Source organism: Pseudorca crassidens, chromosome 4, assembly GCF_039906515.1.
Source record: "Pseudorca crassidens isolate mPseCra1 chromosome 4, mPseCra1.hap1, whole genome shotgun sequence".
NCBI classification, from domain to species: domain Eukaryota; kingdom Metazoa; phylum Chordata; class Mammalia; order Artiodactyla; family Delphinidae; genus Pseudorca; species Pseudorca crassidens.
Window position 1 is genome coordinate 22095378 of NC_090299.1, and position 23925 is coordinate 22119302.

The 23925-nt window shown below is 38.5% G+C and overlaps 1 protein-coding gene across 4 annotated transcripts in view; it reads right to left on the bottom strand.

Annotated features, from left to right (window-relative positions):
* The window catches only part of SYNPO2 (synaptopodin 2), a 171855-nt gene that overhangs the window by 27179 nt on the left and 120751 nt on the right, over positions 1–23925 (bottom strand). For 3 of the 4 annotated variants that reach the window (XM_067735185.1, XM_067735184.1, XM_067735183.1), the window contains exons 2-4: positions 12127–12278; positions 7940–8739; positions 3309–5494 (exon numbers count right to left, since the gene is read on the bottom strand). In XM_067735185.1, the coding sequence (XP_067591286.1) occupies positions 3309–5494; positions 7940–8739; positions 12127–12278 (3138 nt within the window). The remainder of the gene's footprint in view (positions 1–3308; positions 5495–7939; positions 8740–12126; positions 12279–23925) is intronic. The other variant, XM_067735186.1, reaches the window with a different exon arrangement.

Genomic DNA, 23925 nt, shown 5'->3' on the forward strand with positions numbered 1-23925 from the left:
TTCACTATGGCACAACATTCCAGGAAGAGAGGTTTGAGACATCACTAAGGGGACACTGGTAGAAAGAAATTTGCATAAGGTCCTGCAGTAAGTGAGTGACTGTGATTACATTTTATTTTATATTCCAATGCCTGTTAACCATGCAGTGGATTCCTTAGGATAATGTATATAAGGCACCTAATCATAACGCAAGCACTCAGTAAATGATCATTGCTATTGTGTTGACGATAACAACTGGACTTCATGGGTGGGGTGCTGTACCTAGAAATTAAGCTAACAAAGGACAAAGATAAAGGCAAGGTCCTAAACTAAACAAAAACTGCCTCCCCATACCCTCAAACTAGCCAAGCAACCAATCCGAATATCTGCCACCACAACAAAGCCAACACCCCAAATTCAAAGGGTGCCCAGTAGGAGGGAAGCTGAGGTCATGAGTCCTAAGTCTCCCACCTGCTGCACTGACATCATTTCCAGAACTCCAACCTGAAAGGTGGTACACCCAGCTTATTCTGCTTGCAAGCTCCCACGGGGCTCCCCGGCTGGGGAGAAGAGGCAAATAAATCCCTCCTTCTCCAGGGAGCTAGCTCAGTCCTTCTCCCTCCCAGCCCCCAGCTCTCAGGGTGAGGTTAGACTCTGCTGTGGATACAATTTTGGAGGATTCCCATGCTTTTTCCACAATTTGGAACTGTATGGTTCCAGATGAGATCTGTGCTACCAGCTCCCAGTCGAAGCTGTGGATGCTTTTAGTGCATGCCTGACATGCTTCTTAGAAGCTTTTTGGGAACCCCATGACGTCTCAGTCATGTTAGTTGTGTCTTTAGTCATCAGCTCCAAACAGTGGCTCTGATAAGATGGCCACCTGTCCAACAGGAAATGGACCCCAAACACTTCTCATTCCTATATACCACAAACCACTGGACAACTGTAAATACTTGTGGGTCATTACCATTCTAGGCTACTGTTGAACCAGTGATCTCAAATTGACTACTTTGTGTTCCATTTTCTTCCCTCTAATTCATGCCGTTCTTTAAATGCTATGTTAAGAATGCAAAGTTACAAAAACGATCTCCTTTCCTGCCTCACCTTAAGATGCCTTTTTTGGTTGTTCTATTAGAAAAGAATGCAAAACGCACAGCATTCAACAGACTTCCTTTGCAAAGAACAAGTAATACAAACAATAGCCTTATATAATGGATAGATTGCTTTTTCCTTTATCCTGTATGAATCTTCCTAATTGATTTCCCAAAAAGGCAAATAAGAGGCCAAGCTACATCCTGTGGTTCTAACCTCTACATAAATTGCCACCAAAAGCAATGGAAGATTTTCCAGAGAAAAAGCAGAAGAATAAGCCCCATTGTTCTGTAGCTGACTTAATTCTCCTCTGTGTTATGTCATACAAATACCTACAACTTGCAGTTTTACAATGTACAGAGAAATGGAAATGTTCACAGAAAAGAAATTCAGATGTTTGGGAAGCAATATAAGAGAAATATCAGAGAAATGACTTAGGTCAGAGCAGCTCATACAGGGAAGTATTTTTTTTTTTAATACATTGAACAGATTAAAGAAGAAAGTAATATTTTAATAGGGTAGTGAAAATATAGCAGATTGACAGTGACAGCAGAAAAAGAACAGGAATACAGATATTTTCAGAGGATTAAAATGGTACCATGTACCCTCACACCAGGCAAGCTTTTATGAGAGGTCTCTAGACATGTCTCTTGTATCGAGTAGATGGTTTTCCTTGGAGCTGTCAAAAATGCTTTGTGGGGCTTCCCTGGTGGCGCAGTGGCTGAGAGTCCGCCTGCTGATGCAGGGGACACGGGTTCGTGCCCTGGTCCGGGATGATCCCACATGCCGCGGAGCGGCTGGGCCCGTGAGCCATGGCCGCTGAGCCTGCGCATCCAGAGCCTGTGCTCCGCAACGGGAGAGGCCACAACAGTGAGAGGCCTGCGTACCGCAAAAAAAAAAAAAATTGCTTTGTGGTTCTCTACATTAATTCATGTTGAATATTTTCCATGGTTGGTCGGACTTGGACTTAAAATAGATATGAGAAAGTTCTTCAGGTTTACTGTCAGTAACATTATTAACTTCAGAGCCAGCTGGATGATGGCATGGCATATGACCAATCCAAATTTAAAGGTAACCTTGTCTGAATCCTCCTGGTCCATCAAATATAAATAATAAAGTGAAGGTGCAGGAATAGAATTGCAAGGAACAGTGGGAGAAGCAGTCGTCAGAAAGCAAAACAAACACAAGAAAAAAAAATCTGTGACGTCACTCAGAAATGATGCTAATAATTGTGAGTTCTCACCCTACGGCCTCCACACACATGGGATTACTTGTGCTTCACAATCAGCCCCTGGAATCAGTAACCCTTCATGCCCCAATCATGTGATTCCCAAAGGAAAACAATAGCCATATGTACCTTTAGCTGCAGCCTGCTCACCTTTTTATATGTTACTCCATTTTACTGTACTCTACCACTTGCCTCAGCGAGGAAAACAAACTTATGCCTTCATGGGCAATTGGAGATGTACTCAATTTCTTAGGTAACTGGGGAGAGAGGATGGGAATCAATCTCTAAGGATAATTATCCTTCTTACCCATCCAGTTTACTTTAAAGAAGTCTTCTGAAATGAGCTAATATATGTAAAACATCTGGCAAGGAGCCTAGTACATAATAAGTACTCTGTAATTATTAATCCCCTCTTTCTTACCTACCTTACTAAACTATGTACATTCCAACAGTCCCCAAGGTACCTTCTCTGCAACATCAAACAGGTGGCTGAGGCTGACAGACCAGAGCTGATCCCTGTCCTCGATAAATTTCTTATCCTTTAATACTAGTAATAGAGATAAAGCACTACTTAAAAAGGAAATGTCAGTCAATACATGCTATGTTTTCACTACATTTGAACCTTTTCACTGTAGGAACACAGCTGTTATGTTACATAAAGACTGTGTCCTAATGTTGATAACACTGATCACTGCTTTTTTGTGGCTAAAGCATAAACCCTAAGGATCTGCTTACTTAATATAATGGCCCATGTCTATTTAGGGGTGCTCCCAGACTTTTTAAGTGTGCAAAGAAGATAAATATGTTTTAAGTCAATCTGAGTTAGATTTTTGACTCATTAAAAATATTCTCCTTGGACCCAGATTGGGAGGTGACATCTGAAATTAAGTTGAGGACTTGCTAGGCATTCTCAGGGACTCAAGTAACACTGCAAACAATTCGTTTCAAGCAAAGTGGACACTCAGCTTCAGCTACAAGATTACTCTTCCGCAACAGATGGTTTCCACACCTGAACTGTGACACCACTTTTCTTTGCTGAGAACTTCGGCCTTGGTGCCACAAAGTAAGATGTCGAGGCTGATTCTTGCTTTGGAGAGGTGGGAATGGCCACGGGCACTGGGGAGGCGCTTACTGGTGAGGTGGCCTCGGCAAAGAAGGAAGGCTGAGAGCTATAGGCTGGCACTGAGTACACAGACGAGGCCTGCACATTAGTGGGCGAGCCAGCATTCACTGGCCGAGGAGGAATAGCTTGCTTCATGGCTGGGAGTGAACTGACCTTGACTGATGACTTTGCAGGGAGGCCATCCTTTGCATCTGGAGGTTGGAAAGTAAACAAGGATGCATTTAACTGATAAGGTTGGTGCTTCATGACATCCAAAGCATTAAGGGGTTTCTTGCCCTTTTTCTTGCTTGATTTGGAGGCCTGTGGGGCTGATGGCTGGGACTTGACAGCAGCCAGTGGGTAGGAGGGGGAGTGGATGGGATTGTAGGCCACAGGAGGAGGTGCTCGGACATTGGAGGAGTACTTCCAGCCGGCCGGGAGAGATGGAGTGGGAGACTGAGCACGGGCAGCATGGGCCTGCACGGTGTCTGAATCTACCACGTACTTTTTCATCCTCGACTGCCTTTTAGCAAAGAGCTGGGCTCCTTTCCCACTCATTCCTGGAAGCTCATTGGATGGTCCCATTGCGCCAGTATGAGCAGTGTTTACCGTTGGTGTGGGAGCTGATGGTTTGGGAGTGTAGTTCAGACTGGCTACCGATGCTTGTGGTCCTTTGAAGGGACCAGCCAGGCTCAGAGCACTAGCAGGCCGGGCAGTAGGGTAAGAAGGCTGCGCTATTTTGATGGAGGAAACAACGGTGCCATGTGATGGGTTGGATGTGGGGAAGGCAGGAGGTTGGGCTGGAGCCACTCCTGGCGACCAGACTGGAGAAACTGGAGTTACTGGTTGGGAGGATGAGGACTTGACAGAAGGCTTTGGAGCGACAGGAGGTGGGGTCTTTTGTTTTGCAGTGGGGCTTTGCATGAAATTACAAGCCTCTGCTCCTAAACTGAGGTAGTCTTCTTCTGGTCCGGAATCTCCTCCTGCCCCAGTGCCCTTTTTGCCTTCCGAATTTTGAAGAAGTGACAAGAGTTCAGGATTTGGGCTTACTTTGGGCTCTTTAAAAGTGAACATGGGTTTTGTCGTGCTTCTCCTTTTGGCCTCCTGCAATATTCCTGTTCTTTTTGCTGGCACCGCGATCCTTTCATCCCGGGAAGCTATTTGTTCAGATGAATCGTAAAAGGCTGGCTGGGACCATGGGCCAGGCTGGGGCCACGGAGGGAGCTGTGCTGGGCCAGCTGTCGGACTTGACACTGCTCTGGAGAAGGTTTCAGGTGGGGGTGTGACTGCAGAATAAGGTGGAGGCGCAGGAAAGTCAGCAATGGGACTGGTCATGTTTCGCGTTGGAGAGAATGGGGTTGCTGGCTGGTTCACGGACCCTGGGAAGGGTTTGGCCGTTCTATTCATAGGGATCATCCTCTGAGCCTCTGCTGTCTCGGACAACCCAGTGAAGCCATTCTGTTGGGGCACATGGCCAAGGCCATGGCTCACCTCGATGTAGCTTTTGCTCGCAGATCTCTGCACTCTCACCGATTCTTCTTCCTTCCTTTGGTAAGATATCATGGTTCTCAGGCCATCCATCTGGGCAGCATCTGGTTCTCTGCTTGGCATTCCACTCACCCTCTCCTCCTCTTTTTGGGCTGTGATCTGATCCATTCTCTCCCTCCTCTTAGCAAACATGAGGGCCCCCTTGCCTGTGGTGTCTGGCAACATCTCCATCTTGTCCCCTCTGCTCAGTTTCTTTTCAATGTCCACTAGTCCAGAATCCCAGTCAAAGTTCACAACTTGTGTGTTGTCGTCAGTGTCAGACAACAACTCTTCCTCCACCTCGGATTCGCTTGCACCCAGAAATGCTACTTCACATGTATCCTCTTTGTCGCCTTCTTCCTCCTCCTCCTCTGCCTCTCGATCAAGTTCACCAGTCCCGTAACTGACTAGGGTGTATTTCCTGGCCCTCCGACGGCGCTTCTTAAACATCAACACCCCCTTGGAGTTGGGGTTGGGGGCATCTGTCAGAAGGAGCGCAATGCTTTTGCATTTAGATTTTGCTTCTTTCACCTGCTTTTCTGATAGGCTTTCACTCCTCCTGAGCCCTAGGGAAAATACAAAAATTATACTGAGTTGGCGAGTTCAAGGAAGACTCCATGGCAACCCAGAAATCAACTCTCCCGGGGGAAAATGAATGCAGAAAAAACATGTTTACAGTTGGGTACTGAATTTTGAAACAATCCAACTCATTTCTCTTTCTTATTTCTTTCAAAATGTATACTTCTGTAATGATATACATGATGGTATAATACAGATATAATTTGTATATATATAATATGCCATTTCATTTTTTCCTGTAAATACTTTTTATATATGTTGGTTAGAATATATGTTTCATAATTTGTTTCTGTATGGCTCCTTACACTTTAACAATAAACACTGGAAAATAAATGTCAGTTAGTCGGATGTAATTAAAATTACAAAGGAAAGAATTTAAGGACATAATATTTTCTGAAAACAAGTTAGGACATACCTTGCATTTCCATATTTAAAAAATAAAATGTTGATATAAAACATTTCCAAGCATTTTTAAAAAGTGGGAGGGGGAAACAAGAAAATATTGTTTACCTAAATGTTTCAATGTAATAAGTTTAAATATTTAAGTTTTCTGTTTCTTTTTTTTTTACTTTGCCATTCTCCCAAAGTCTTTGCATTCACAGCTACTAAATTAATATAAAGTCAAAAAACTGAATGAATAATAATTGAAGGTACCGAATCAATAATTAATAATAATTCAGAATACAAGATTATTGTGAATACATTTAAGAAATTTTAGCTACAAAGTTGTCTAGATAAATTTGTTTGTAAATGTATTACCATCTTGGAAATATAATACTACTTTAGTTGCAGCAAGAATAAGTGTAAATCTTGGGGAAATTTTTAAATTATATTACTAGTGACCCTTATAACTGTGGGTAAAAACTGATGCGGAAATTAAGTCATGTAAAATGAGAACTTGACAGTTTTAAAATAACAAAAAGCTATATTTCAATTTTTAATTTTATTGTTATAAAAAATAAATTGGTGGCAAATTAATTTATAGTACCAGCTAATTATAATCATGTGTTCCATGATAAATGAGCATGGTTCACAAATAATTTTTGAGTTCCTCAAAATAGTTAAATGGAAATTTCAGAAAATCTTTTTGAATATTTTTTTGATTGGAAATCAGCTCTATTTTTCACTGGAAAAAATCAGACTTAATGGTTACTTTTTCAAAAATAAAATAGAATCAGAATAGTTTTATAACAAAATTACAGATATTCACTGGTAATCAAATTTTATTTAGAGAATATAGTAAAAAGTGTGGTCATTCCTAAATGTAATTCCTTTTTTGACTAGTGTTATACAACTTACTATTAAATTGACAGTCACAGTTGTTGCTAACTTCACTGCCAACATGTAAAATATGTGTGAGTGCTGCCTTAATGCACTTGTTTAATATGCTATAAATGTGAAGATGCATTCAGATGCTTAAAGTATAAGGAATGATTAACATCACTTGCCAATTCAACTACAAATGGTTATGCTAAAAATACGCTTTAAAAGGAATAACAATAGTTAGGAGACTTAATATACTTTGAATAACCAAGATCATTACTTTTGTGTATCATTCGTACATTCAAGTGCCTTTGACAGTCAGTTTTTACTTCCTCAAATGAAATTCCAAATTTGTTTCTAAAAAGCACATGAAAGAAAATAGCAAAAATCATAAAACCTAACTGCCATTCTTATCTTCATTCTCCAATCTGTAATCGCTCCCCTGGGTAAAACAAAACACTGTAAAAAGCCTTGACTTTAAAATATATTTTGTGTTGGGGGACATTTAAATGCCTGCACATGGCCCTGGGGATTGACTTTTGTGTCTAGAAGGTAGATGAAACGCTTTGCGGTCTAGTGAAGACTTACAAAACGGAGAGGATCATGTAACTGCTTAGTATTCCACATGTCCTTGTCCGTCAAACTCACTTCTGCAAGCATCATCATGCTGCACAATGATTTTTTTTCAAAACGAGGATCTGCTTTTAATATCAGTGGTGGAGACTGTATTTTAAAGACACCTCTCAGCAGCAGACTCAACAGTTTTTGACAGTTAAACTCAGCATCCACATGACTTCAGATACCCTCAGATGCTATTTTAACATGAAATAATCACAATATTCTGAGACAAATCAAAAAGGCACATTAACAGTATTATTTTCTTTAACAGTTCCTGTGTCTTTGGGAATAAAACAAAATGCATTAAAAACATTTAAATCTACTACAAAGTTCAAACTTATTACTTCCAGTTCAGAAATTGGTATTTTCCACAATTTCATGTTTGTTATTTTGTGCATTAATAAATTAAAAAAAAAAAAGCCAATGAGAGACGTAAGAAAATCTTACCAAAAAAAAGAAAAAGAAATTCATGCAGGCAAAGCAGGAGCAAAATACCCTATCTCCCAAGCCCCTTCCAACAGCCCAGCAGTGGCCCCCAGGGCAGGACTTACGTGCGTGGCGTGCTCTGTGCTTGTGAGGTCTGCTGTGATCCCTTTCTGAGCGTGGATCTTCTCCCTGCTCTGTGCCTTCTGATGAGACTGCAAAGGATACCAGAGAAGGAGGTGCTTCTGACTGCCCTCCTTCCACTGGAGAATCCACACACCCCTTTCCTGCCTGAAGCCTGCTCCCTTCCGTCTTCTGCCTATCAGAGCAGTCGAAGATCACTTCCACTCGGGGCAGCCCGGTGTCTCCTGCTTCACTTCCCTGGATCACTCTCAACTCTTGGCCACTGGAGATCTGGATTATCTTGCTGGACCTCAGACAAGGCTCCCCTTTCTCATTAGTGGGGACAGAATTTATGTGGACGATCCCGTCATGCTGTAAATTAGGATCTTGGTCAGGAGGCTCAGATTTTTCAGTTCCCAGGAGAGCCACTACAGGGGCACTCGTGCGCTTGTGTCTCTCTTGTGAAAGGGACAGTTGTAGCTCAACCACAGTGCCTGGCCGCCCCGCTTCTGCCTTCTCCCTTAAGATAACCTCCTCTGGTAAGCGTCCACTTTTAGAGTCATACGTGTGAGGAGCCAGGCCTGTTTCTTCTTTTATGCTCCCAGAAAAACCAGCACCACTTGCTTGGTCCTCAGCTAGGGGAGCTCCACTCTTGACCTGGGCGATGTAGAACTCCCTGTACTGGCTCTTTGTGGCTGGTCGAATCTGTAGGGTGGTACTTTCCACGTACCCTTCATGGATGAGACGCTCGTGGTTTTTGTTTTCAGTTTCAGAGTTCAAAGTCTCACTTATTCCACTGGATGGTCTGCACACAGAAAAATCAGTCCAGACAGTTAAATCAGAGTGTGTTACACCTGCCAAAGAACTTCCTGACACTTTTATGATGTCTAATACAGGATACAGTAAAAATATTTCCTCTTAAATGTCAACTGCAACATATTTGAAAACAGAAATTAGCAACATGTTTATATTATTATTTAAAGATCTTCCAAATAATCTTGTCTTTTAAAGCAAAGCAAAAATGCTCACAAAAGGTTATGAAACGGAAATCCATCCTAAATTCAGCTTTTATTTTTTTCAAAGCACAAGTTATAGCTACATGGATGCCCTTCATCTATAATTATTGGGGTGTTTTCAAATAACCATGCTTGTTATAATATGACAAAGCATTTTAATGTCTTATTGACTAAGTTTAGGTCTGGACATTATAAAGTCTCATAAACATATTCAGCAGCTTCAGAGCAATATTAATATACAGATAACTCAAGTAATTCTTTTAGAGGCTGTGCTTTCTTGAAAGGAATGAAATAGAAGCTGTTTTTTTAAGCTCCAATGAGCATGTGTTTTGTAATAAGTGGACCCCAGCCCAGTACTCTTGTGTAAAGAGAAATCCTTTCCATGCGGCAATGAATCATTGAGTCATGGAGTATTTATAATCTGAGATGTCTCCCCTTCTCTACTTGAACTTGCTCTCTTGGAGCATTTTCCTTATAGGATCTCTGAAGTCAAACTGTTCCTTAATCTCTCAGCTAAGGAGCCCACAGCTGTTCACCACAGTCCTTTGATTTTGACCTTTACCATTCCCAGATAGTTTTGCAAATTTGGGTTTGCAAGAAGCAGTGTCAGTTAAGGGTTAAACAACTTCTTGCTAAAACTCTAATTTAAACTCTAGCTGCTTTTAGAAGAGAAGCATCATTCATAGAACAGCTGTAGGAGATGCCTTCATTTCTTACATTTGTAAGTTTTTTAAAGAAGCAGCAGCGCCTATCTTGGCCCCTTTCTTCTTCCCACAAAATGTACCCTAACTAATGCAGGGTCATCAACTGAAGGGAGTGAGCCCCTACTTCTATTCTACTCAAGGGAATTTACCTTTGAATTTAAAATTTAAATTTAAATTTAAAATTTAAGACTAATATTCAAAATAATTACTCCTAACTTTGCTTTTGACTGCATTTAGCAAAACAAAAATAAACAAAACACAAACTAACAGTCAAATGAAATGCAGCTTTCTCTATGCAAATAATCTGTAAAGCTTCCTGGTAATACCAAAAAAAAATTATAATATAGTATTTTTTAAACATGTTGAAAGCAAATTAGATCTTCCTTTTATAGGAAATGATGAATACACTGTATGCAACTGAATTTGAGGGTACCAAAAGGCCAGAGAGTTTTAATTTAGGAAGGCCTTGAGATGGAAGTAGATTAAATCACTTTGAATTATGTTAGCAATCAGTTATGAAGCTGAGAAGAGAAAAGTTTGAATTCGTTCCAGCCTTACACCCTGTAATACAGGCAAATGGGTCAGATAAATGTTAACATTTATTGGTAGCCAAGGTAAAATGGATAGCTGTACATGAATAAAAATCATAAAAGAACTAGAGGTTAAAGCTTTATACCTTAACATGCTCATTTCCATTCAGGGCACATAGGTACTCAATTCCACAATTTATGTGTCATAATTATATGGGTATATATATATAATCATTTAAATGAAATTTACCGTAATAGAGACAATGTTAAAGGAGGATTTTTTTAAGGTAGTCTGACCCAGCTATCTCTGGGCAATAGTCCAGGAAAAGTAAATCGCTTGTCCTCTAGGGATAGACAACAGTTACATGAGTGAGAGAAATATTTAATTCCAGGAAACAATGTTCAGTTACCCAGATTGGTAGTGGTGGTGGTGGTGGTGGTGGTGGTGGTGATGATGATGATGATGATGATGATGATGATTACCTTTGGGCTGATTTTAATTTGAGATTCCATTTTGAATCTCGTCAATTATTTATTTATTTTTTAAAAGGAAAAATAATAATCATGATTCCAGTTCTTAAAAGTAGCAGAGAACGAGTCTATTTATTTCTGAAAGTAAATAGGTACCTAAGACTCAACTTTAAACCATCAAGGACTTTCCCAATGGTAGTCAATCATAATCAAAACAAAAACTAGTAGGGGATGTCTCAGACTACAAGTGTGTTCTGAAGAGACTGGCCTCATTAAATCAGCAAAGACACTACAAGGGAATAAGTTAGAAAAGGTTTTTCTCCCATTTTGGATGTGATTGAACACTTCAGATACCTCAGAGATTGATGCATAATAATGGCCAACCCTGTGACTACACTTGGCAACATTACTGTTAGATCCCTTTTAAAAGCAAATGTCAGCTTTATAAATAAGTAGGATCCCAGGGGCTTAAACACTGGGCTTGAAGGGTAAATATTTAGATGGAAGATTCTGAGACAAATGCTAGATTTCTTTTATTTTCACAAAATTTTGGCCAAAGTGAGTTCACATTTGTATAGAAATGGAATCATATTGAATGATTATCAGAGGGGTAATGCTGTACGTAGTCTTTCTGCAGAGTTAAGGCAAAACCTAGAAGGTTTTGAAATTCTGTGTGAAAAGTCCTTCTCTTGTCTTTCTGAAGGCTGCTCTCTAGGAAGCCAGAGTGTTCCTTTGTGGATTCATTATAATGCCATGGTCAGGGCCTCATTTGCAAAGTTAATGTGGACTATACTGCTATTTGCACATGGTAAAAATGTTGATGCTATAGTTTTTTGTGATTACCCTCATTGTTTTCTTTTGTTTTTATGTTTAAAGTTTACTTCTGCATTTTTAAGCAATTAGGTGAGGAGGGTAATTTGGAGAGATCAAATTGACAAGTGATTTGCATTGATAGTCCAAAAACTAACCATCAGCTTTTGCCCATATCCAAATACTGGTTTTTCTGGCAAACAGAAATTGGACTGCTTTTAAGGGTTTCTTGGTTCTTTTCCTTCTCCTAGGCATCCTCTTTCTATTCAAATAAATATTATACAGTATAACATTGTGACATTTAAACATTTTAAATTAATCTAGGAATCTAGGAATTTTAATTTAGTGATCCTGACCCACCAAAACATCTTGACCTAGAAGTATTATATTCAATATACTGAGCTTCCTAAGGAAGTAGTCTAAAATACCTAAGATTTTCAACAGAGTTCTTGAAACAAAATCTTCAAGTTAATTCTCAATTAACCAGAAAATTCAGTTGATTAGAATTGCCATTTTTCAAACACTATGATTTTTCTGTTTAACTATACTGACCTACGGAGCACCCTTATTTCCCCATAAATAACAATTTTTATGGTAGTAGGAGCTATAGCTTTCCCATGTAGCTTCGGGAGAAAATATACATTCCAACGAATCTTCTTACCTTTTGACGAGCATTTGGAGAGAGTCTGTTATGCTCTCCATGAGCTTGACGACTTCTGGGTGGGTGAGGTCTGCACAAGGACTGCCATTGATAGAAACCACTTCATCCCCCTCACAGAGCCCAGACCCGGAGGCTTTGCTCTGGCTTCTGATCTGAGTGGGGTGAAAAAGGAGGCAACAGTTAGAATTATATAACATAAAAAAACGCGCCACTATCTCTGAGAAATTTCTACTTGGGAGAGGTAAATAGATCTTCAGACTGTAAAAGCAGCCCTGAGTTTTAATTTACCTGTTAACCTATAAGACCATCTTAAACACTTTTCACCCGTTACGCACAATTTATTATACACCATAATGTCAACATTTAATTCATAGCATTTTAAGTAAACAGAAAAAAAGGAAATCAAATCTATGGTGAAGGAACTAGAAAAACAGAAGTAAAGAATAGTGAAGAATGGAGGAAGTCAGATGTTTAAACTGATTATACGTTAAAAATAATTATTTCACACTGTGAAGCTTGATCCAATAAGAAAGTGGCTTCTCCCATTAAAATAAAATTTAAAAGCCCTTCTCATTGCCAGGGTGGATGGAACACCAAATGTAAGAAGGACATGTAGGGCAGGACAATCAATTTAAGGAGATAGCTGTACAGCTCAAAGAACTGACGAAAGCCATCCCAGTAAAATGGGGAAATTAGGCAGCAGGATATTAAGAATTACGTCAGAGGGAGAAATCCTTCATTGAAATCAACTATTCAGGACTTGATAATAAGCAAACTTTAGCAAAAAAGAAAGAAAAAAAAGGGCTTATTTTGCAAAAAAACAGAAACAGCCCTGCTATAAGGATTGCATCATATTCCAGCACAGATTCAGTGGGACAAGAAATGACTGAAAACCTAGAAGAGAACCTTCAGATCCTGGAAGAAGAGAAATTCAGAGGAGTAGAATAGCAACAGAGCTCCCACCAGTCCTTAGTGAAGAATAACATTCAGTTATTCCTGGAGGTTTACATTCTGTATAATTATGATTATGGTAAAATGCTGTGCTGGTTATTATCCGTCTGCCCTTCCAGGCCCATTCTCTACCCTCCCTGGCGCCTCTTTATGGCAGTGGGAGGATTGGCCTGTAGAGACTGCAGTGACCAAGTTCCCTTGCCTGCCAACTCCTGGTTGGATTTGGTCAACGGGAATCCCCAGTAAGAGATCAAAGAGCAAGGGAAATGAGAGGTCAGGGAGGTGTTCTCCCTGCAAGACCTGCTGGGCCAGGATTTGGCAATGGCTTTGCTCCTTGATCTAGACAGTTAGAGCTCTTGTCCGTCTGTCCCTCTACCATGCCTTAACTCTTGTTATATTCCAATAACACACACCATCTCTTTGCATCTTCAGGCCTAAGGGTAATAATAGCTTCCTGCTCTTGATCTCTGGGTGCTTCATTATCATTTGTTGGTTCACTTGAGCCTGCCTTTAGTCCCTGCATTACATTATCTTTAATTACTCCTTTGAACAGGCCACCTATTTCCTGCTAGGACCCTAAATGATACTACTGTGTTTAGATTTCATTCTATAACGTGAATTTAATAGTTCTCAATGAACCATGTATCATGATCATACAATCTCAAATTTAAGAATACTTTAAGATAATCTTATATACATTTTCTACCAAGGGGAATCCCTGTTTGACTATTAAAATTAAGATTCTGAGTCCAAAGAGGCCAAAACCAGGTAAGCAGTGCTTCTTGAAGAATGTTTTCATAGCCAGGCTCATTTCTGATTTGGCATAAAATGTATTTCAATTTATCTCTAACAGATGCCCACAAATTCTTGCTAAGGTCTTAAATGATAATTAATATGCTGACTGAAACAGGTTTAAAGTTTATATCTCCAAGTGCATTTATATTTTAAATGATACTCTTGGAAGCAGAAGCATATCTTTAAGTGCCAAAGCAATGATGCTATTGAAATTTGAAGTGATTCAGTTAGTTTTGTTCTGGGAAGGTCTATCCTTTTAATACTCATTCCTTTTGTTTTGAAAGAATACACTAATTTATTGCAAAAATTAAATGAACTCAATATTTCCAAGGCTATAAGGAAGCAACAAAAGCAATGAGAAAGAGAATTTCACCCAGTTTTGAAAAATATTTGTCTATTGACTGCCAAATATATTTTTTTGTTGTCTTGCATGAAATTATTAAAATAAAGAATCATGAGAGAGTTGTTAATAAGTCAAGAATAAAACAATGCTCAACAATGAACATTTAAATTAGGAATAGAGTTATTCACATTTCATTTAAATTTATTTAATTTTTTTAAATAAAATAAGATTAGGTGGATAATAAAGCATGTTTCTGAAGCATAAAACCATTCATCCAGTGGAGTCAGATGTACTAGAGTACAAACAGAAAATTCATCCTTTTGAGAACCAAAGGGGTTTTATGTTGATAAAACAGATGCGTCATTATACCCTGTACCCCGGCCCCCACCAGGCCCAATCCTGAAGCTGGGGTTCCGTTTATCAGCAATAAGTTGTGTGAGTTTTGAGCAGCTTCATGGGTTTGCAGAGCAAGATGAAAAATTGGTCCTTGGAAAAAAACAAATCCACAACTTAATAGAGCTGCCTATCATCCAAACATGTGTTGCTTGATGGGAAAAGTGCAGTTCATCATTATGCTTGTCAAGTGGAGCTTTTAGTGGTATCCAAATCAGCAAAAGCACTATGGTAGGAGCCATTAGCATTCCTTCAGAGCATACATTCTGAGGTCAACATTTGGAATCAACTGCTGTGATTGTGTTTAGCTGACCTTTTACATTTGTCTGAACAGCAGGAAATATTTTTTCCCTCAAGAACCATGTTAAATGTGGTGATACTTTCCTTGCTGCAGAGACTTTTCTAAAGGACTACTCTTTCTCCATTTTTAATAGGACTAAACTAAACAAAGGTTATATGCCAAGTCAATTATGCCCAAACATATCCCTTGCAATCACCAACTTCACCAATATGGTTCTGTTCATAGGTGTATTATGAAGAATAAACATTTATTAGGATACAAAAGATCTTTACCTTATATTGTATATAATTATGTATTTTTATAATTTGTATAATTGTGTATTATTATGTATCTGAGTAAAAATTCTATTCCCTGAAAACATTCTTACTTGTTAAAATGAAATACATTGTCAGTAAAAAGAGTAAGTTTGCATGTAAAAATCATTACTATTTATAATGCTGAATCTCTATCAGTGAAATTATCAACCAGTCTTCTCCTCAGGCCATTAGTCCTAGATTCATAAAATATGTGTCCTAGTGGAAAAGAACACCAACTCTGATGAAAGAAGACATAGGATTCAATTGTGTGGCTCCAAAGCTTGCTAACTCTCTGAACTTAGATGAGTTACATTACATCCTTAAGCTCTAGTTTTCTAAAGTGTAAAATAGAACTAATAAATTTGATCTCTCTAGATGGTTAATAAGGATTAGAAATAATATGTGTTAAGTTCCATGATGCACATACAGCTCATAGAAGTGCTCAAGAAGGGACTAATGAATAAGAATGCATTGACTTCCTACACACACACACACACACACACACACACACACACAAACAAAAAGAACATGCCAAGTAAAAAGAAAAACTGTAAAATGTTAGTACTTTGTCTATAAGATGTTTGAAAATATCTGGATTTATTTTCAGTTTTTATCCATATGCTTGGCATTATCTCATCATAATCTAAGATAAACAATGTTTTATCTGTCTTTTCCTCAGTGAGTACACATTTCATAACTGAAATATGGAAGAGAAGACAAGCCTATTTATTGTTTCCCAGCAGAAGTAATAATACAAATATTTAAATATTAGTGGCTTGTTTTTATTGAGCACTTACTATACCAAGCCCTTTACATCCTTAAACCATTTATCCCTATAAAACATTAATGAGAAGTATAAATGTACTTCTACTTGTATGTGTTCAGATGTGCTGTCATTACTCTCATTTTTATGGATCGGAAAACAGAGACTCAGAAAAGTTAGGTACTTTGCCTAAAATCACACAGCTAGGACCAGAACTTGAACACAGGGATTTTGACTCCAGGGCTTGTGTTTTAACCATTACACATACTGCCTACCTAGTCGATAGTCTAAATTCTCTACCATGAGCCCTACAGTGAAGAGAGAGAGGAGTGCAATAACAATTGACCTGCAGTGAGTAAAGTCAGGGAGGAAATGGGAGAGACTAGGAAGAAGTGATAGAAACTTGCCTGGTCAGTCCATAAACCAATTTGGGAAGGACAGGGTTTTTTTATTTTGTTTTCCTTCTTCTTCTTCCTCTTTTATTATTTTAAGAGTTATATATATGTAATATTCTTTAAAGATTTTTCAATCTTTAATTTTTAATTGTCAATTTTATGACCCAATATGTTACAAATGCAAAATTGAGTAAAACTGTGTTTTGCAAACTGTGATTTGAAACAACATACCTATGTGAGCATGTAATATAACTCCCTTTCTTTGAAAACATTCCCTTAGAGACCTCATTCCACACCTAATACATTAGTCAGATGAGTGAGTTTCTATCCATAAATCCTGTATTCCCTTTCAGTGTCTCTCAATTTAATCAGAGCACAAAACTAAGAGAGATATTGGTAATGTAGATATTTACCAAATACTGTGTTTTATTGTTTACAGCCCCTTGATCCACGTCAGGAAAGATTTATTTTACTGCAACCAAGTGAAAATGTAAAGTCAAGCCTTATTTAGGAAATTTAACAACATTATTTCATTTCATAAACTAAATCTGAGAAGAATGTCAGCTACGCTCATTTACTTTTATGATAAATAATTCCCTGGTAAAATGAAAAAAGCTCCATTTCTATTAACTTATTATTGATTCATGTCCACGTCTTCCAGAACTGACTAGAAAGCAAGTACCAGGTTTGAGTTCTCACAGAACCTTGTACTTAAACTACTTTGTATTGTGTATATGACATATCAAGTGTGTCAGATTCCTGTTAGCGAAACTAAATCTTGTCTCATGGGCTGCATTTTCACATACAGTTCACTGACAAGTCCTCTTGGAAGATGTCAGAGTAAGTGGTAGAACCAAGACAGTCTCCTCTTTAAATTCCACTACTATATGTATTAAAATACATGAAAGAGAAAGAGAAGATAGCATAAATTAACCTATCTTATGCAGGGCTATTCTTAATCCATAAAATAAAGTCTTGGGACCTGGAGATAACTAAGACAGGATGAAATACATGATCTCAGACAAGTAAAAACATTTTGATGGAAGCTGGAAAATAGTCTATGATCTAGTAGCTCTTTCTGAAGCCCCAGCCCTTCCTCAGTTTTCCACTTCAGGCCTTTGGCAAAACTTCCCTCATACTTCTAAGGCAAAATTTAATAAGCATTCCCTCACCCCAACTGGCTCTTAAACCAAAGACTTAGATAAGTGTGTGTTTATCAGCTGTCCAGTGAAATGGTCAGAATGGTCACTGGAAGGTACAGCAAGAGCAATGATGATGGTTAAAGTTTTAGAAATAAGTAAATAATCCTACTTTTAATGGGCTTGCTTTCCAAATTCTGAACTCCAACCTCAGCCCTTGAAGGGGGGTTTCCTAATAACAAAACTGAGTTTACAAGTTGTTGGGAATTCACATTCACAGTGGTACAATATTTTTGGAAATCAATAGCAAATAGCAATGTAACAGTTTCCGAATGACAAGGCAAAAGAAAACAAGGACCAGAACACAATGGAATAAAAATAATAATAAACCAAGGAAAATCTTAATAGTAGGAAGCAAAAAGCATCTTGGAATTCAGTGCAGAAATTCAAACAGCAAAATGGAAAAAAAAGACTTGAGGACATATCTAGACTATGGGGAAAATAAACAAGAAATATAACCAGTAACTGAGTAAATAAAAAGTCGGAGAAAACTGTGGCAAAGAGTTGAATGGATTGCTCGATTTTTGTCCCAAGCCCCCTTGAATGTGCCTTGCGTGCAACAGAAGCTGAGAAGATAAAATAACATTTCCCAGACTCTCCTTCAGCTAGGGTTCTGGGTGTGATTTAATTTCAACAAGCAGGTGTACCTGCGAGAAACTTGCACTTGAAATTGAATTAAATGGAGAGAGGCATTACACTGTGAGGCATCCATCTTGCTGGTGCAGATCTGGGAGATGATTCTCCTCTGGCTACAGCAGTTCTGCTGGCAGTTTCTTAATCCCAGATCACAGCTAAAGTGTGTAATCCTAGACCTAGCACTGGGCCAGCCCAATAGCTTCCTGACCCCTTTAGCTTCCTGATTGTGGCAAATGTTGCCAATCCCTTGGGTAGCCGGTTCTACAGTGTTGTTTGAAGTCATTTCTGGAGGCCCTGCCTAAAGCCTGCCTTTCCAGATCTTTCAACAATTCTGTAAGTACTTCTTATATTCCTTTTCTCCCTAAATTAACTAGAGAGTTTTCTATTTCCTGCAAATGAACCCTGAGCTGATACAGAAAGATAGAATCAAGGGCAAACATAGAAGGTAAAAAAGGACAAGAGCTAAAACAGCAACTATTTCTCAGATACAGAAAAGAAAAAAAGATGGACACAGATGCTGATATCTCAAGACAGACAGGAGAGACAATGCAGGAAAATGCAGGAACTAACACCAGATAAATTGTACGAGGTCACCATCTGCTAAGAATACAGGAGGAAAGGCAGAAGGCGATTAAAACTTGAGGACAATGAAGTTCAGAAAAACCACTGTAGAGTACGTACTAGGAAGTTAATATGAGAGAAATAAAAGCTTTGTGAAGAACTTAGAGGGAATAAAGTAAAATGATTATTAATATGCACTGTTGTTCAGACAAATGTTCTAAAAGGAGAGTAGATAATTCCTAAAATGAAGCGAGGCTTTTCTCCATTAAAGCATTGATAAGTATATGAAGAATTGAATAAGAAATTCAATTATACAAATTGTCTAAAAATAGTGAAAATAATTCTTAAAATGTATATTCAAGTTGGGTCATGGATGCAAATACAAGTAGACACTAGGATTTTTCAGTTATTCTATACTCAATTTCTCAATTCAAACTCAATAACCTGTTTCTCATATTGAGTTTTGAACATTATGAACTTTTCTGCTCTGGTCAGTAATATAGGTCCAGATACTGGGCAAAACGTTTTCCTTTTGGATGATTGTCTTTATCCTTAGGGACCAAGTCACCATAAAAGTAAAAAGCATTCCTGGTAGCAACTTTGGAAAGATTCCTGAAGTAAATAACTCTCTTTAACAGGAATGAGGGCCCTAATCCATGGGGCTGCATACTTAAGAATCTGCATACCAATGTGATTCCACAGGCAGAAACGATGCTGCAATATAACTGCTATGAGCTGTTATAAAGCAGCCACCATGATGCTAGAAAACCAACAAGTACAAATATGGAATGGTATTCTCTGCTCTTCTTTTCTCCCTAAGAATGTAAACATCCCAGCTCTTTCAGAAAAACACTGATGGACCAGAGCCTTAGGTAGGACATGTCCCTGTCTGCTTTTTTGTTGGATTAAATTGTGAAAGATTGCACAGAGGCTTTGAACTATAGGCAGATTCTTTTTATAAATATTTATACAGAATATTTTTTTAAAACTTTTAAAGACCTCATTGAAAAAGCACATGTAAAACCTAAAAGATTAGATAAATAAGTAGTCAGTATAATCAGGATGACTCAGAAAAGAGAGCAGAACTAGAACTCGCTGTTTGGGTTTCTCAAGTCTCTGTTCATATTTATTAACTGCACGCCCAACAGTTAACTAAATGATTATTATGCTGCAGTACCTCATCTATTAGGAATTTAGTTATCTAAAAAACTAAGTAAGCTCAACAGTCTTTTGAGTGGTCAAAATACAATAAAAAAGTTCACTAAAACTTCTACACATCACTGTAAGTGTCTGGGATCATTTTTCAGTCTATTTGCTCAATTTTAAACAATTCTGATAAGCATTTTGTTTAGTTTACAGAAAATTAGAAATGGAGAGACAAACATGCACGCTGTATAAAGATGTCACAGTTCACACACCACCAAAGCAAGGAAGCAAAAGGCAACATTTAAAAACACATGAAAATCTTAAAAAAAAAAAAAAGACTCAGAATACATTTAATGAAAGTGTAAAAAACTTTCACATGCTCAATGGGACTTAGTGCCTCTGCTGTATTTGAGTAAAATAATGGGCATTAATAATAATGATCGCAATTCATTTAAAATATTTAAATCACCTTAGTAGCCTAATTAGATGCAAAAACACATGTGACATCTTTTAGAAAGAGTACCATTCCAAACAGCTAAAATAGAAGTTTTTTTATTTAAAGGTAAAACTAGGCCTGAGGCATTGTCATATTAATAAAGTGAAGGAACTGGATTAGAATTCATAATCTGAGGTCCTTAATACTTTGCTTGTGTTGGTGTTTTTACTGAAATTGTTTCATTTCAGACACTGAATATGTCTCATGTACCCTGAAAAATGTATCTGTTTTTCCCTACCTCTAGATATGCTCGTGCAGGGAATGTTAATCAAGGACTATGTTCTTTCAGGGAAGGGCCAATTTAAATAACCTCCTCCAAAGTTTTAGTTAACTGGAACTTCAGTCAATCATTAGTATATAAAAATGTGTGACCTAAAGCAGCAATTCTCAAACGTTTTGGTCTTAGGACCCATTTACACTCTCAAAAATAACTGAGTACTTAAAAAATATTTTGTTCTTGTGGGTTCTATCTATTGGTATTCACCATGTTAGAAATAAAAAGATATTTAAATCTTTTGTTTATTAATTTAAAAATAAAATAACAGTATGTTAACACAAATGTTTTATGAAAAATAATCATGTTTTCTAACACTAAGATAATTTGATGAGAATAGTGACATAGTTTTCTATTTCTGTAAATCACTTTAATGTCTGAGCTTAATAGAAGACAGCTGAATTCTCATGCGTGCTTCTGCATTCATTCTGTTGTGTTACATTGTGTTGATTGAAGTGTATGAAGAAGATCTAGCTTCACATAGATAAACAGAAAAGGGAAGAGTATTTTAATAGCCTTTTCAGATAATTTTGGATATTCCTTGATACTACATCAAATTCAGTAAGTGGCAATTTCTCAAACTGCAATGTGGAATCTGAAACCATAGCAATGAACTTTTCATACTTCATTATATTAAAATTCTTTAGTCTGTTTTGCACTTTGCGGTACGCGGGCCTCTCACTGCTGTGGCCTCTCCCGTTGCGGAGCCCAGGCTCCGGACGCGCAGGCTCAGCGGCCATGGCTCACGAGCTCAGCCGCTCCCCGGCATGTGGGATCTTCCCAGAACGAGGCACGAACCCGTGTGCCCTGCATCGGCAGGCGAACTCTCAACCACTGCGCCACCAGCGAAGCCCCTGTTTTACACTTTGGATAGATCTTTAGTCCATCATGATTCTGTTACATCACGCACTAGTCATAGAAAATATTGGTTCACTGAGTTATACAGATCTTCCAAACGTTGACACATTTAATCATACAGTATACAAAATCCCACCTCTTAATCTCATCAGTGATCTCAACAGAGAAGTCTTTAAGTATTGGGAAGCTGTCAAATTCACGGTGGCAGGTGCAACTTTCTAATTTTCCCTTGAAAGCTCGAATACTGTCAGTTGTTTTCCTCGAAGTGACAGGCTCACTTGGCTCATTTTCCAGAAGGTGTCTACTGAATACCCAAGTCTAAATAACCATAGTTTGTCTGTCAGTCATTCTTTAGGTAAAAATGATGTTCCATGAAAAAAATGACTAGTTGAGTTTGCAATTCAAAAAATTATGCACGTGCTTCCTCAACACAAATATTCAGAGTGCTTTACATGTATCCTCATTTTGTCATGCAGAATATTAAAAAGATGTGTGCTCAAGATTTAATAAAATGCAAACTTTTACAGCTTTACCAAGGACATTCTTACATGAAACCAGCATCTTGTTTCTTAAGTCAAATGGTGACAGTGATGAATACAACGACTTCTAGTACAGGTAGGTGTCACTGCCTCAAATGCTAAAGTGTCATCCACCTTTGCTTTTACACCATCAGTGCAAATGTCAACAGAGTGAAAAAAGACAAACAATGTCTTAGTACCATTATGAAAATCATTTAGATATCACAGATCCCCTGAAAGCATCTGAGGGACCCCTAGAGGTCTACAGACTACTCTTTGAGAACTACTCATCTAAAGGGCCAGGGGTGCGTGATATGCATCTTTGCCCTCTTGGGTATCTGAGTTTGAGAAGAGGAAATTTCATCAAAGGCAATTCAGAGACAAACAAGAGTAAGGTCCAGCCTAGGGAAGAAAGGCTGACAGAAGCCAGGAAGTGATACCTTTTAAAAGCATGTGCTAAGAGAGCATGCCACAACCATGAATTCAGATAAAACATCACTCTGGTGATCTGAGGAAAAGGAGAAGCAAGCAGTTTCAGCCCAGATTCCAAGTACATTCTCAGAAGAGAGGAGAACAAAGGGGAGAATAAAATCTTAATTGGGCTGGAGTGTCAAGGGTGCTTTTTTTTTTTTTTAACATCTTTATTGGAGTATAATTGCTTTACAGTGGTGTGTTAGTTTCTGCTTTATAACAAAGTGAATCAGCTATACATATACATATATCCCCATATTCCCTCCCTCTTGCGTCTCCCTCCCTCCCACCCTCCCTATCCCACCCCTCTAGGTGGTCAAAAAGCACCAAGCTGATCTCCCTGAGCTATGTGGCTGCTTCCCACTAGCTATCTATTTTACATTTGGTAGTGTATATATGTCCATGCCACTCTCTCACTTCGTCCCAGCTTACCCTTCCCATTCCCTGTGTCCTCAAGTCCATTCTCTAAGTCTGCATCTTTATTCCTGTCAAAAATAACTTCCATTCAGTTTCCAAACTACTGGCTGGTTGAAATTCATTGAGAGCTGTGACTGCAATACAAAGATCTTTGTATCTTTTATAACCCAATGTATGTATTGCGAATATAGGCGTGCAATAAATATGTGCTAAATACTATTTTCTATGTATTCTTTCTTTGTAGTCTCTTTTAGGTTTAAGATTACTACAAAAATATCATGTGATTAATGGGAAATTCCCAGTGTATTTGTGGAAGAGAATTGGTCCTATCAAATACTGGACATCAGAGATAACTGAGTTTTCCCCAGCAAAGGGGATGGCCACACCATGACTCAATAAGCAGCTCTGCAGCTGCTCCTGCAAATCACTCCGTTTCACCATCAGTCTCCTGGCCCCATAAGAGGTAAGGTCACAGGTAACCAGTAAAACATAAAACTTTATGTGGGTTTGGTTGCACTTTATGGAGATAAGCACATGAGCAGAAGCAGTGTGAGGCGCTGGAGCTGAGGCACTACCACAGGTGCTGTTGCAGTTCCTATGTGCTCTGTCTGCCTTGGAAGCTCCATGTAAGCTGGGTAGGCTATGGAAGTGGATTGCCAAATCCCGTACTTCAGGAAGGGAAATCAGGGTCATGCCAAGTGCCCTCTGTGTCCATGTAAGTGTTCTGTTGATGCATTTTAAAACCAGTCATGCTCCTTGCTGGGATTGACCAATTATTTTCCTATTTATTTCTGATTAAGGAGAGCCTACATGAATGTCATCACCTTGCCAAAAAATTCTGGGTCAGAACCAGCCAAGGAGAGCCTTCCAGAGGCAGGCAAGAACCCTCAGCTACTCTCACTTTTTACCTAGCTGGAGGTCAGTGTTGAATTTACAAAGGAAATAGAGTTGGAGCTTGAGGCTTTGCTTATGTTACCTTATTTAAT